Source organism: Gopherus evgoodei, chromosome 4 (genome assembly GCF_007399415.2).
Source record: "Gopherus evgoodei ecotype Sinaloan lineage chromosome 4, rGopEvg1_v1.p, whole genome shotgun sequence".
NCBI classification, from domain to species: Eukaryota; Metazoa; Chordata; order Testudines; family Testudinidae; genus Gopherus; species Gopherus evgoodei.
Genome location: NC_044325.1, coordinates 77,803,634 through 77,818,821, shown reverse-complemented (window position 1 = coordinate 77,818,821; position 15,188 = coordinate 77,803,634). Strand labels below are relative to the sequence as shown.

The window sequence follows — 15,188 nt, the reverse complement described above, 5'->3', positions numbered from 1 at the left end:
CAGGCTAAGGTGGTCATTCCGTGTTCTCACACTCTACGGGTTTGAGGTCCCTCAAGGGCTTGGAGCGCTTACACGCTCAAGTACACCGCCTAGCCCCAACCTGGGATCTCAACCTAGTTTTAACCAGACTTATGTCTCCCCAATTCGAGCCATTAGCGACCTGCTCGCTGCTATACCTGTCTTGGAAGACGCCTTTCCTTGTAGCCATTACATCGGCCAGACGAGTCTCCGAGCTCAGGGCTCTTACGGTGGTTTTGCCGTACACTATGTTTCACAAAGACAACGTGCAGTTACGACCACACCCGGCTTTCCTCCCTAAGGTGGTTTCGGCCTTTCATGTTACCCACACTCAATGCAATGGGCACAACAATTGCACTCACTAGATGTCTGTAGAGCCCTTGCATTTATATTGTGCGGACAGAACCATTTCATAAAATGCCCCAACTCTCTGTCACGGTAGCAGACCAAAGGAAAGGCCTACCTGTTTCCTCTCAGAGGATCTCATCTTGGGTGATGGCGTGCATCCACACTTGTTATGATTTGGCTCGTATTTCCCCAAGCCACATCACCATGCATTCTACCAGGGCTCAGGCTTCATCTACCGCCTTGCTGGCTCGTGTACCTACCCACGAGATCTGTCGCGCAGCTCCATGGTCCTCGGTCCATACCTTTGCTTTGCATTATGCTCTGGTTCAACAGTCAAGAGATGTTGTAGCCTCTGGCTCAGCAGTTTTCATTCTGCCACATTTCACTCCGACCTCACCGCCTACATAAGGCTTGGGAATCACCTAACTGGAATGGATATGAGCAAGCACTCGAAGAAGAAAAGATGGTTACACACCTTTGTAACTGTTGTTCTTCGAGATGTGTTGCTCATATCCATTCCAAACCCACCCTCCTTCCCCTCTGTCGGAGTAGCTGGCAAGAAGGAACTGAAGGGTGGCTGGGTCGGCAGGGGTATATATCCTGCGCCATAGCGGCACCACGCCCAGCCGACCCACCGAGTGTTGCTAGGGTAAAAATCTTCCGACGAATGTGCACGCGGCACGCGCACACCTAACTGGAATGGATATGAGCAACACATCTCGAAGAACAACAGTTACAAAGGTGAGTAACCGTCTTTTCCAATCTAGACTTTTTATTTGATATTATATAATATAACATTGAAACAAATAGTCATTTCAAAATGGAAAATACAAGACATTCTATTCCAAGAAGGTTATGCAAAACCTTTCAAAATATTGTTTTTCAATTTTTTCTTTTAAAACAATTTTTCTGTGTGGAGGGTGACATGTTTCTATGAAATGTTTCAATTCACCAAATCAGCATTTTCCAAAGGAAAAAAAACTTCAAAAACTTCTGACTAGCTCTACTAGATACTAAGATAGTTGAACAGGAATAATTCTCTTCAATCACTTTTTTCTTTTTTTCTCGGGAGCCTGTGTCCTTGGCAACAACTCTTCTAGTCTGGGTTGAATGGGGAAAGGATGACTGCAAGGAACTTTTTCAGTCTTGCCCATGGTTTGTGCTGGCAGGCCAGCACGATACAAGAACATCTTTACTGGCCTCTGCCATGATCACAGCTGGTTCTGTCTTTTTCCTCCTAGAACACATGGTTCAGGACTAGAGTAGGCTTGCATCTAATACAGACCAGAATTGCCATCGGGATAAACAGCAAATATTTGTGGCCTGCTGTAGTCTAACTAGCTTCTTAATGGAGAGAACTTGATTCTCCATGCCATACTTTGCATCATCACATACACTTGTGCAAAGTGAATGTAAAATGCTGTCATCTGGTGGCATTTTGCACTCTCTGTGTACATAAGTAAAAGACAAAAGGTGCAAAGCAGCTGCAAAAAGTGAAGAATCTCTGGCTTTGACGCTGATAGTGTTGTCTCTTACAGCCAAATTTGAGTGTAGTGATTTTTCACTCATGTTATCTGACAGAGGGGCAGATGGTGTGGGAGCTCCTCTGTAAAGTCTGTGTTTTTGGCAAATAGGTTTAATATTTTTATATTAAGCATATTTCTCCTGTTTGAACTGTTATTTCCTAATAATAATTATTATTAATAATATGGGGTTGTTCATGGAAAGGTCCACTAAGGAGTGAGAATGTGGGGTTGTTAGATTTGCTGATTTGGTTTGTAAATCAAAATGGGTCATCAGGCACTAAATAACTAACACTGGATTGTGCTTGACATTGTGGAATATGCACAATTTTGAACTGAAGGTATCAAATGCTTAAGAAAATCCTTTTATCTTCCAAACTAAGTCATCAGCAAATTAGCTGATTCCAATTATTCTCTTTCTTGGACCCGCTGAAATATACAGCTGCTCTAATTTCACCCCCAACAGTACCAGCTAATCTATGAAGATATTTTCATGAAAATACTTTTGATTCACAGGGAATTAAACCCATTAAGAAAATATGTCTACAGGTGGAGGAAAAAAGTATTTATTACATTTATATCTTATTGCCATTTCTGGCTATCTAGTTAGGCATATTACAATTGTATTTAGAGTACTGCACTGGTGTGCATTTCACTTCTGGGTGTCATTCCAGTTGTTTGCCTTAATCTGCAAGTTCTACATAGTTGAGTTCTGCCTGTTTTAGAGACCCTCTCTTCCCTTCTCTTCCATCATTCAGTTAACTTTTTTTTAACCTTTCTATGCTCTCTACAAAAGTGTAGATGCTCTTGCATTTTGGGAGGGATTTGAATGAGGCAAGAGAGGTAGCTTGGTGAACAGGATTGTGTAGGTTGCTATGGCCAAAGGGGTACCATGAAAAACAGCACAAAAATTCCTGTGAATGAAGGAGAGAGAGGAAAGGAGTATTAAGCATGACTCTTGGTAGAGGATAGAGGACTTTGGTAATCAGGGGCCGGTGGAAAATGTTCATCTTCAGAGCACATTTTAAAAGCTCATCTGTTTATCCCAGGCATTCTCGTGCGGAAGGGACGCAGAGGTGATGCAGGGAGAACATTTTAGTTTTGCTGTTTTGAGACGGTCATAATATAAAGTTGGTCCTACTAGATTTCTGTCCGTGTCATTGTCAGTTGTCTGCACTTGCTTCTCGAGCTCCAGATAGACACAGTCTTATATAAACAAATAATGTTTCAGTTTTGCCAGTGGCGGGGTGTGGTCCAGTCCTCTTTCTTCTCCTTAAGGCATGAGTAGGCAAAAAAATGATGAATTTGGAGCAAGATATTTAAAGATGGCAGGAGGGGTAATATAGAATGGGTGTCTTCTAAAACCTCATATTAAATATTGTGTATTCAGCTACTGCCAGAGCTTTCTCAAAATCTATCCCAGATCCCTGAGGTGAACAAAAAGGACTATCAGGGAATGGGCCTACCAGCCAAGAACTCCTGGGCGTTAATCATGGCTGTGACAGCCTAGTGCAACTTCTCTGGCTTGGAGTAAATAAAGCTGGAGTAAATAAAGCTTTACCCCTGGGACTGGTACGGTTCTTGTGAGGTGCGATTATTTAATGTTTATACAGTGCCTTCACTTGAAGATGTAAGGTGCTATGTAAGCGCTGTTACTAATTACAGCAAATTGCTTGAGGGACTGTATTAACATTAATGCCGCAAGTAAAAATTGCACAAGTCACAGTATGCACAAGTCAAGGTTGCAAACATGACAGAGCAGCATACCTTGCCTGTTTTAATAACAGACCCTTTGTGATGAAGTAATATGCAATTTTATTTTCCTGTCTGTCATGTTAAATCTGTGGCTAAGTAGCTGAGTATTTAAGCTACCTGTTCAACAAGAAGAATGGAAGTAAAAAATAGTGCACATTCTGTACGTTCCCACGCACAATTACAACAGATGTGCAACACTGCAGGGTTAGTCTTAAACTCAATAAGCTGGAAGATGGAAAAGATCATGCAACACAGTCTTAGTGTTGGATAATAACACTTTCTAGCATTTAATTTTCGAATTGGGAAAAAAAAATCCACAGCTCATTGGACGTAAATGTAAGCATGTTAGCAGCACACCTATGTTTAAGTGAACCACTGTAAATTTCCAGCCGCATATGTTCATATGTTTGATTAAAAAAAAATCAAATCTCTCGTTAAATCAAACACAGTTATTTTCAAAGCGCGCAAAAGCCCAATTCTCTAATGAGACTCTTGTCCACACTAAACTTCAGATTTCACTTGTTTTTACTGTAGGATTGTGCCAAAAATAAAAGAAAATCTTGTAGTTAGAATTTTTTTCAAAGGGAAGTCTGTATTTTGTTCACTTTCTCATAATATAAAAAGAGATGAAGAGGCTTTGTTTGTTTTTTGACCTTGAACCAAAAAAGCTTTTAGGCAAACGTAAATCATGGGAAATCTCACATCCATTTTTGTAAGTTGCATGTGTGAAAAGTGAGAGTGGTTATGGAAACTGTTCTGCAATCTTAACTATAAGTGACTGTCACCAGGGTCCATGATAAATCTGGTAGCCTGTGGCATACTGATGTGAGGTTATGAACATATCAGTCATAGGGATTAGAAAGGCCCCAGGACTACTGGTATTGAATTGAGTGCTATGGTTAGGGGTTTGTTCCAGGAGTGGGTGGGTGAGATTCTGTGGCCTGCATTGTGCAGGAGGTCAGACTAGATGACCATAATGGTCCCTTCTGACCTTAAGTCTATGAATCTATGGAAAAGAATCTGGTAAAATGCTATTGTGCTTGAGAATCAGTTTTGTATCCTATGTACATGTATAGCTTGGGGTGGGTAATCAAAATTAGCTTTTGATAGTCCACTGGGCTACTAGACTTTAAACTAGCTCACTCAGCCTTGCCTTGAAAATACTTCATGCCCCTTGGCCTCCTTTATGCCTTTTTCATTCATAGATTATAAAGCCAGGAGGGACAATTGTGATAATCTGGTCTGACATTAAATGGGGAGAGCTCTGAGTTACTACAGGGAATTCTTTCCTGAGTATCTGCCTGGTGGGTCTTGCCTGCATGCTCAGGATCCAATTGATCACCATATTTGGGGTCGGGAAGGAATTTCCCCCCCAGATCAAATTGACAGAGACCCTGGGTTTTTTTTGCCTTCCTCTGCAGCATGGGGCACAGGTCACTTGCAAGTTTAAACTAGTGTAAATGGTGGAGTCTGTGTAACATGAAGTCCTTAAATCATGGTTTAAGGACTTCAGTAACTCAGCAAGAGGTTACGGGTCTGTTTCAGGAGTGGGTGAGGTTCTGTGGCCTGCAACTGAGCAAGAGATCAGACTAGACTATTACGATGGTCCCTTCTGACCTTAAAGTCTGAGTGTGAGACCTCCTGTATAAAAGGCCATAGGACTTAAATAATTTCCATTTGAACTAGAGCATATCATTTAGAAAGACATCCAATCTTGATTTTAAAAATTTCCAGTGATGATGAATCGACTACAGCACTTGATAAATTGTTCCAATGGCTAATCACCCTCCCGATTTAAAAATCTGCACCTTATTTCTAGTCTAAGTTGTCTAGCTTCAACTTCCAGTGGTTGGTTCTTGGTATAAGTTTGTCTACTAGACTGAGGAGCCCTTTATCAAATTTCTTCTCTCCATACAGTACTTCTATACTGTGATCATGTCACTTCACTTAACTTCTCCGGCTGAGTTTCACCTTAATGTAAAGTAGGGTAAATAAAAGGTTACCTCTCTCCCTCCTCCTCGTTAAGCTAAATAGATCAAGCCCCTTGAGCCTTTCATTATAAAGCATATTTTCCAATCCTTAATCCTTCTTGTGGTGGTTCTTCTAAAATTAAGTCCTCCTTGCTGTTCTTTCCTATAGGGACCCAGCTCGGAAACACAGATGGTGGAAGATGAAGCAGAGACAACCAGTGAAGAACTGCCCCCTCATCTGCGGGAGGAGCCTCCTGAAGGTACAGTACTACCACCAGGATGAACTCCTTATAACCCATTGGGAGACTGTTCCTCGTTGGCCAGTACAGCTTTCCTGACGCAGGGCCTTTCTGTCTTGAAGGGGGGGTAAGAACCTTTGCTAATGCTGAAAGCTGAGTTTGGCCTCTCAGCAGGAGCTTCTGTTCAAAGAAAGCTGCACATGTTGAAGCATATGTACTGTTTCTCATGTAGAAACTGGACTCTTTGGGTATGTCTGCAGTGGAACTGGAAGGTGCAATTTCCAGGTTAAGTAGAAATACACACACTACTTTGAGCTAGTGTGCTAAAAATAGAAATGTAGCCATAACAGCTTAAGCAGTGGGAGGGGCCAGCAGCCCTGAGCATGTACCTATGGTTTCAGAGGGGATTATACTTGGGCAGCTAGCCCTCCTGTCACTCAAACCGCTGCTACTGAGTACAATTTCAGACAGGATTGTAGGTACGTACTCAGAGTGGGTAGGCCCTCCTGCCACTTGTGCTATTGTGGTTGCACTTCTATCTTTAGTGCACTGGCTCAATCAGAGCTAGCATGGGCATATCTGCTCAATGTGGAAGTTATAACTTTCAGTTCCAGAGTAGACATCCCTTCTGAAAATAAAGCTTCTGATTTAAAATTGTCCTGCTTGTGGGCTGAGGAAAACTAGTTCCTATCTTGTCTTAATTGTGATTTACTGTAATCATGGGGAAAATGTCCTTAGCAGGTTATCTGCTGTCTCTTCTTGCCTTTCTCTGCAGTACCCTGTTATATGAACCATCCCCAGTGCAGAGTAATCAAATCCAGGTTTTATAGGTTTGCCAGATTTTTTTTTTCTTTTTGCCATTTCTTGGAAACTGGTTTAGCAGTCTGAGGAAGAGGCTGTCAGTCAGCAGGAGGATCAGAAATGCCAATTTTAATTAAAAACCTTATTTCTAATTCTGTGGCTTAGATTATACAGGGAACAAATCTCTTCTCACTGTGTGACTGTTTCCAGTGCTGTGCTGAGCAAAATAGGTGCTGCTTTCCTTTGAATAGAAGCTGCGAACACTGCAGCACATATGATTCATCTCTAGCTTTTACTTGCTTCCATTCAGTGACTTTTAAAAAATACAATTATCCATAATCTCTCTGGAAGGCTTAACCCAGAAAGCGGTGAGCTCTTATTAACAATTTACTATTTAAAAAAAAAAAAAAAGAGGGGGGGCAAGGACTCTAGCCTGTCCGATGTCAGTGGGAACATAAACTTTTTTATTGTGTCCTTCTAATTACTTTCCTTAAAGGGAAGAGCTCATCTTTTATGTAGGCGACGCAGTGACAGTCACAGTCTCCAAGGGGATGTGTACTAGGTGGAATAGCTCTGTCACCTCCTTGCTCAGCATTCTGCTGTAGCTTCCTTGTTGAGTGCCAAGTACTTGTTCTCCTGCCTTGCATGCTCTGCTGGTTCTTTACTAGTAGATTGTAATATGGAGGTAGGTGCAATTCTGACTTCTCCAGGTCCTCTTCCTACTGCTACCTTAAACTTTCAAGGTGTACTGGTACCAGGTGGAAAGGCTGTGAATTCCCATACTGTATTTAAGTTGATGACTAAATGGATTTTTAACTACATAATATAGGAGGATTGCTGTTCCTTTGGCCACAATATTACTTTGTGGAACCAGTGGGGATCCTTGTGTTTTGCCAGCTGTGAGGCCATCAAACTATCAGATGTGATGGTGTTTCTGTAAAATAGAAATACAGTGAGTGATTTCTTGTGATGGGTGTGACATCTGAGGCCACGTCCAGACTACCCGCCGTATCAGCGGGTTAAAATCGATTGCTCGGGGATCGATATATCGCATCTAATCTAGACGCGATATATCGATCCCCGAGCAAGCTTATATCGATTCCGGAACTCCATCAACCCCAACGGAGTTCCGGAATCGACACGGAGAGCCGCGAACATCGATCCCGTGCAGTGTGGACGGGTGAGTAATCCGATCTTAGATATTCGACTTCAGCTACGTTATTCACGTAGCTGAAGTTGCGTATCTAAGATCGATTTTCCCCCCCCCCCCAGTGTGGACCAGCCCCTAAATGGTCACTAAAGGCACCTGAATGCTTGTTTTGTTCAAATTCTTTTTTGCCTCGAATCTGCAAGCTCTCTGGAGTTTTAGAATTATTGGTGGGTTAACAGAGAGCTGTCTGGCCTTTTAGTCTTTGGGACAGTGTTTTGAACCTAAGTGAGGGAAACGTAATGGTCTCATCTCTGTTTGTAATAAGGTTAAGCCAGGATGCAACCACCACACATCATGGGGGTAAAGATCTCGGTTACTGCTCTGAGTCAGGATTAAAGTGAATTTAAAGACTGAATAATCCTCAAATGGTAGGATGTCATCAATGTTACAATACAGGGAATACTTTTTGCAGCTTTCACCATACCTGGCCTTTAACCAGTGTCTTCATTCTCCTGAAGCAATTAATGTAAGGCTTGTGATAAAATGTTTGGTCAAGGAACTTGCAAGAGAAGCCTTTTGCATTTGCCTGTCATCCAGCCAGGTTGAAGGGTGATAGAAAAACATGTTAATGTTGGCAGATATATTTCATCTTGAGTGCATTGTTGAGCAGTCTAGGATAAGCACATGTTCTCCAGCTCTTTCCATCATTGCTGATACTAGGACAGAAATATATTGGATGATATGACAGGTGAAATACTCAACCGGTAAACAATCAGGGCAGTAGAGATATGTCCCTTGTCTTACATACTGATCTCCAAGCCTACCTTTGATTTGTAAAGTGCAATTAAATGTAGCAAAATGAGACGGATGGATCCTCAGGATGCTGAATATCTACCCTCTTCTGTGCTGTCCTCTGGGAAGCAAAGAAGAGGTGGAAAAACTGCCATAAAATAAACCATAGGATTGTGCTGGGGTTACAGGTGGTCCTGTATGTTGATGAAATTAAGCAAGCTCTGTTAGTTCACAAGCTGTGGTTGTAACAATATATACGTGCTATACTTATTACAGAGATTCTAGGAGATGGGAAAAGAGCTTAGCTACAAGAGCCATTACAAAAATGGCATACAATAAGAATAAATCTTTGAAGTTCTTTTAATAGAAGATGTAACTAAGCACCATCTTCTTGCAATCATTCTTTTATTGCTGCCTGTCCTCTTGATAACATTTTCCCAGTTAAATCAAATGCTTTGCAAAAAATAGTTATTCATGTTGTAACTGTGCTGCTCTCTTGTTTCCTGGCATCTATGAATTGGAGACAGTGTCTGTTTGCCCTCTTATAATGAGAGCACAAGGGACGGCAGGCTTTCTAGAGTGTCTGCTCTTTTGGCTCAGTCCAATATTTCATTAAGTTGCATCATAGTGACTTCAGTTTCCAGACTGAAGTGCATTTAATCTCATCCAGGAGGGAGGGGAATTGGAAGGTACTGTACTATATGTAAAGATAAAGTAAAATCAAAAGCTGGTCCTACAGGGTTTGTATTGTGTTTCTGAATAATACTGTAGCACACTCCTCTGCAAATGCAGGACTTCTAACTCGTTTGGTTTTACTCTCTTGTCTTTCCAGTATCCTCAGTGACTAGAACAGAGCTGTCTAGCCACAAAGCACCTTTTCTCATGCATATGAGTTTCACAAGTGCAACATGAGTAGGGAAAAGCTTAATTTCAAATGGTGACATTAAAACTACATTTATCTTGGATAAGCTTACATAAGTGTGATGAGTAATATAGTGTTGCTCTGCTTTCTAATGTCCCTCTGTCAGCCTGATAACATCTGAGGCATTAAAATATTCCTATAATGTATAGTTGCAAATAAATCACGTAAGGAAGAAATTTTGGATACGCCAGCTAAGGTAATTGTCTAGGGGTATGTTTACATTTAACACTACATATGCCGACGGGCAGGCTTCTCCCGTTGCTACAGGTAATCTACCCATCCAAGAGGCGGTAGCTAGGTTGACAGAAGAATTCTTCCATTTACCTAGTGCTGTCGACACCGGGGATGAGTTCAGTATAGCTGCATCTCTCAGAGGTGTGGTTTTTTTTACACCATTAAGAGATGTAGATATACCAATGTAAGTTCCTAGTTTAGACCAGGCCTAGGTTAGAAATTGGTAAGGGGGGTTTCTATCCTTAACCAAGCTCCAGTATGTACTATTAATATTTCACATTTTGTTGTTAACTTTTGTTTTACTTGTGTACTCTTCTCTGAAGCCAACTGTTGTAGGTGACGGTATATATTTTAGCTTGTGATGAAAGATGACCTTACTACTGACTATGTCAATACACCCTGTTTACTTGAGTTCAAATGGAGGATGATGTAAGAGTGTCTTGTTAAGGATAGCAAAGGACTGGACTAAGACGGTCAGGCCTCTAGTATGATATCAAAGTTTATTATTCTTGTAAAATTTAACCTGCCAAAGGGCAGAGAGCAAATGTTCTCACCAGATAGCAATTTTAAGGTTTTTGTTGAGAATTCCTTGTGTAGACACAAGAGGGCGCAGCATGCTTAATAATGCAGCAGTTGCCAAATAATCTGTTCCTCCTGTTTCTCCCAGGGCCTGCTTTGGAGAAAATGTTCTTATAAGTTGTGGTGCATGAAATCTGTGGTGTGTCAGAAGTTTTAGATACCTTGATTGCCTCTTTGGATGGGGGTGAGATAAAGTATTTAGTCCTACAAACTGCTCTGTGATACCACATGGGTGGCTTTATCAGCCCCCTCAATTTTAGGGGTTTGGTGCTAGTATGCCTAGCAGTCTTTTACCTTTTTTACTTCATGTTACTTTGTTTTTTTCATCTCCTTACTCTTTGATCTGGTCCATATCCTGTGTAATAAGAAAGTGCCTTTAGCAAAAGGTTAATGATAGTAACTTGCATTGTATGAAGTGCTTCTTACCCTGATGATGCGCTAAATGCTTTGCAGTGTACAGTAGTTCAGAGGAGCTGACAGCACCTAGCAGTGAAGGTCAGCAAATTCTGGAGTGTAACAAGTTTGTTTTAAAGGCAGACCCCTGTTTTGCTCTGGTGACCTGTCGTACTTCCGGGCTGTTTGTTGTGGCACGTTAAACTGTGGGAACATAAAGCTGTAAATTAGATTTAGCATGTTTTAACCTTAATACTGGTGGGTCATGTCTGACTGCAAGGTTACTTTATTAGTTATGACAGTAGTAGGAGGACCCCCTCCTCCACCCCCCGTTGGAAGTTTATAAACCAGTTCTCCTCTGATGGAGGTTTGAGATCTTTCTAAGTAGTAAACACTAAAGTTCTTATTAGCAAACTGTTTGGAGGAGATGGCCCTAAAATGTGAGTCTAGTATCAGAGAAACATAGATGGTTCAGAACCATAAGTTCCATTCGAGGCAGACACCTTCATCTCTTCTAAGGCAGACAATTCTATTTAGTTCATTTTAGGAGGGTTTTTTTGAATGAGAACTTCTAAAAACTAGGGCCCATCAGCTCTGCATGGTTATTATAGATCAGGGCTGGCCAAACTGAGGTTCATAAGCTCATGCAGCTCTTTTACAGTTAAAGTGCGGCTCGCTGAGCCCCCCTCACATCCCCATCCCAATTGTCTCCCTACCAGACTGGGCAGAGGGCGATCGGTGCATCCGCCCTGTAGTGGAATGGTGGGACTGGGGGCTTCTGCCCTGAGGTGGGGTGGTGGAACTAGAGGCTTCTGCACTGCAGGGAGGGAAGTTTAAGGGCTTTAGACCTGCAAGAGGGTGTCAGAACAGAAGCCCCGGGCCCCAGCAGGCACTGCTCCGCAGAGCAGGTTGTGTGTGTCTTGTGACTCTCGAACTTCTGAAGATTATTGTACGTGGCTTGGGGGGTCAGTAAGTTTGGCCACTCCTGTCATAGATCCTGGAACACTTACTGTTGAACAAGGTGTGACAGCAGGGTCTTTCCCAAAACTTACCCTCACCTACTGTGCTGCAATATGCTGAGCACTGTTTGCTTGCTGTCACTACCTAAAAAGTGGCTGCATTTCATTAGTTCTATGTGTACCCCAGTGCCAAAATGCATTAGAGCCTTTTACAGGGGCACATGGTATGGTGCGTGAGGGATCCTTCAGGAGAAAAGTGCTACACCAATGTGCAGTAGTGTTTATTGCAGCAGGATAGAAATAGCTGATATTAGGCTCTAGGATTGGATTTAAAACTATCATCCATTCCATGGATGCATATTTAACAGTTACTGACTTTATTGTAGAATAAAGATGTGGGGGTTAAATGTGATATTTTCATCCCACGTGCAGTACACGTGGTAGCCAAGTGTATCTAAGCATCAGGGTATTTCCTATGCCCTTGCAGCAGGACCTAACTCTTTCTTGTTCTGTTGGTATATGGATCAACAGGGACACTTTCACAGCTGAGTTCTTACAGTATGTACTGGCATTGCCCACAGATTACTGTCTTTGGGTATATGTGCATAAATTTTGATGGGCTAGGCCATGTTCTTCTGGAAGCCATGGACTCTGGGTATTACCTTGAGGATCAGAGAGCTCTCAAAGGGCCAGCCACATGTTCAGTTTCAACTTTAGACCTAAATATTTAGGGCTAATGTAGGTAACTTCTGTTGGGTTCTGACCACTGCTTTAAGCATTTCAATCTAGGGACTGTTGTGCATCTAGAATATTGCTGGAGCCAGTCTCTCTATTTACAGTCACTGAGACAAATTAAGTGTATGGGCTTTTCTCCTCTTCTTACCCCCAGCACTGCAGTGTCTGCACTGGAGACGAACTTTTACCAGTGCTGTCAGTAGCTACCGGTGTGGTGCTCTGCTCTTGTTCGATAATGATAACAGTCGGCTGCATGCATGTTCCCTCTGTATGCTGCCCTGGCTCTGCGTAGATAGCTGACACAGCAAACCCTGAGAGAACCCCCAAAGACCACAGACTCTAGTAAGGTACGAAGGAACCCGAGCCAGGTATATTGTCAAACGAAGCACAGTAATAGTTTCCTATAGACTCTACAGGACATACTACAAATATGTGCCCCCTGGCAATGGACACAGCTCAGTCAGTGGTGGGACACCTCACTGCCCCCTAGGCTGGACAAAGATGTGCACTCCAGGACCTGCTTTTATACAGTTACAGGACAGATTAGTCATCCCTAGTGACATATTGAGGTACAGCCCCTTGGCTCATTAGGGTGCTGTCTCCCTTTTGATCATGTTGTTCCAGACAAACAGATCTATCCATCATGCTGTCCTGTCTTTAAGATACACCTGCCTGTTCGTTGTTGTGTCTATGGAGTGTCCTTGTATCAGGCTGTCCAGGTGCCATCTTTGCACAAGTTCCTCTTGTTAGCCCTTGTATGCATGAATGCACCTGCTTCTAACAACTCTCTTCTCACCAACTTCTGTGAGTGAGGCCTGCCTCTGGCTCACAGCCCAGCTTTTGCTTAGCAATGCCTAGAAGTACTTTGGTTCAGGCCTTAGACTAGGCCTCTGACACAAGAGTTTGTATTTCAGGGCCTCATCTTACTACAACCAGGAGACCAAAGGGTCATAGCTTTAAATCCCATCCCAGGAGTGCTACAAACATGAACCTTGATTCTGCTACCTGCAAGTTTTTGTCTTACTTTTAAAGCATGGTATAAAATAGTCCCTGAAGGTGATCCCTGGCGTATCCAAATGGTAGTGATGTAATTCCCTGTCACAAAGTTCCTATTTGTACCGGCTCCCAGTTTCCCTTCAAGTGATCTATATTAAGACCTGTACCATAATCTTTGTTTAGCCAATCTAAAGAATTAAACCTTATTAAAATGCCTTGTGAGACTGAGTGTTTCATCCACTGCATTCAGTTAGTCTGCTACATAACTGTTTTCAGTCATGCTCTGGCAAATCAGTTAAGCAAAACCACATCTTTTGCTAAGCCGTACTGGGCTGCCATCAGTCAATTATGCTTTCCAAGGTTCTGTCCAACTGAATCTCTGACAATGACATCTTTTTTGCACAGTAGATCTTAAACCAATTGCTTGGTGGTTGGCTACAGCTTCTGCCTTTTTTGTGTTTTTATGGCTAGTGGAAAACCTTTTGCCCTAAGTTATGTCCATGAAGCCCTAAGGGGGGGGGGAGGGAGGGAGGGAGGGAGAAAGAAAGAAAGAGAATGATTTTGCGCTTAAGATAAAGGGCTGAGAATTGGGAGATCTGTAATCTGTTCCTGGTTATACCAGTGACTTACTGTGTGGTTTTGGACAAATCACTTCCCCTCTCTGAAAATCAGTTTCCCCCCATCTATAAAATGAGAATAACAATTCTTACTTATCTTCTCTTCTCCCCCCCCCCCAACAGACTTTGCTGATTTCTCTGCTGTCCTCCAAAATAGTTCACGTGTCTGCAGAGAGGGCTGACCTAGAGCATCAGCCATACCCTCTACGCAGGGTCTGCCTTAACATTTTTTTGCCAGGCTTGTAAAACATTTTAACATCAGTCTAGCCTATGCACCTCCCATTGTTTTATTTTATTCCTTTTATTTTAAAGGCAGCCAAGATTTTCTTTTATGTTTCCAGGTTCCACAACGGTCAGCTATACTTTCACATGTTTTATTTCACTACGCTTCTTGATGAGCTCTTTTTGGTATTTTTAATTTCAGATTGCTTTTAGATTCTTGGTGTAGCACCCGCTCGCAGTTATTACAGTAAGAGACTTATCATTGACAGCATGAACTTCCAGTTCAGCAGCCATATTACACTCGCTCCTAGAAACAGCATGAATGTTGTTTAAATTCTTGGCTTCATTTTTTCCCTCAGCCCTACGCTTGCTTCTACTTCTCCCAATCTCATATGATATAATGAGATGTTTCTTTGGCTGCTCACCATCTTCCCTCTCCAGCCCACACCATGTCTAGTTTTCTCCTGAAGGTGTTCATACTCTGCCCATTCTACATGTATACTCATGGTTTGCCTTCGTACAGTACTTATAGGAAGTATGCATCATCAAAATGTAAAGAAATTTCAAGTGGAAGAGCCAGTAGGAGCTTCTCTTCTTTAGACAGAAAATAAATTTTTCTAGTTATTAGTAAATGGTTCTGGGAAAGGGTCTATTTAAAAAAAAAAGTACATCTGGTCATGTGTGTTTCATATGGCAGGGGAACATATCTTATTCCATAATTAAAGTGACAGTTTATATTTTGTACTTTAAAATGTGTAAAGTCTAAATGTGTGGATGGGATGTATATAACAAATAACAGGTATTTGCGCACACACAATTTTCAAGTTAGGCACCAAAATAAATGTAAATTGATTTGTCGCATGTGTTAAGCACTCACAAGTTCTGCTGCAGTTAACAGAAGCAGCAGATGTTCAATGTCCGAAAATCAAGCTAAG

The 15,188-nt window shown here is 42.0% G+C and overlaps 1 protein-coding gene across 6 annotated transcripts in view; it reads left to right on the top strand.

Annotated features, from left to right (window-relative positions):
• The window catches only part of LOC115650270 (transmembrane protein 263-like), a 351,659-nt gene that overhangs the window by 37,695 nt on the left and 298,776 nt on the right, over window positions 1-15,188 (top strand). For 2 of the 6 annotated variants that reach the window (XM_030559969.1, XM_030559967.1), the window contains exon 2: window positions 5,784-5,874. In XM_030559969.1, the coding sequence (XP_030415829.1) occupies window positions 5,784-5,874 (91 nt within the window). Of the gene's footprint in view, window positions 1-5,783; window positions 5,875-15,188 lie in introns of those variants that run through there. The other 4 variants (XM_030559972.1, XM_030559974.1, XM_030559973.1 and 1 more) reach the window with 4 other exon arrangements.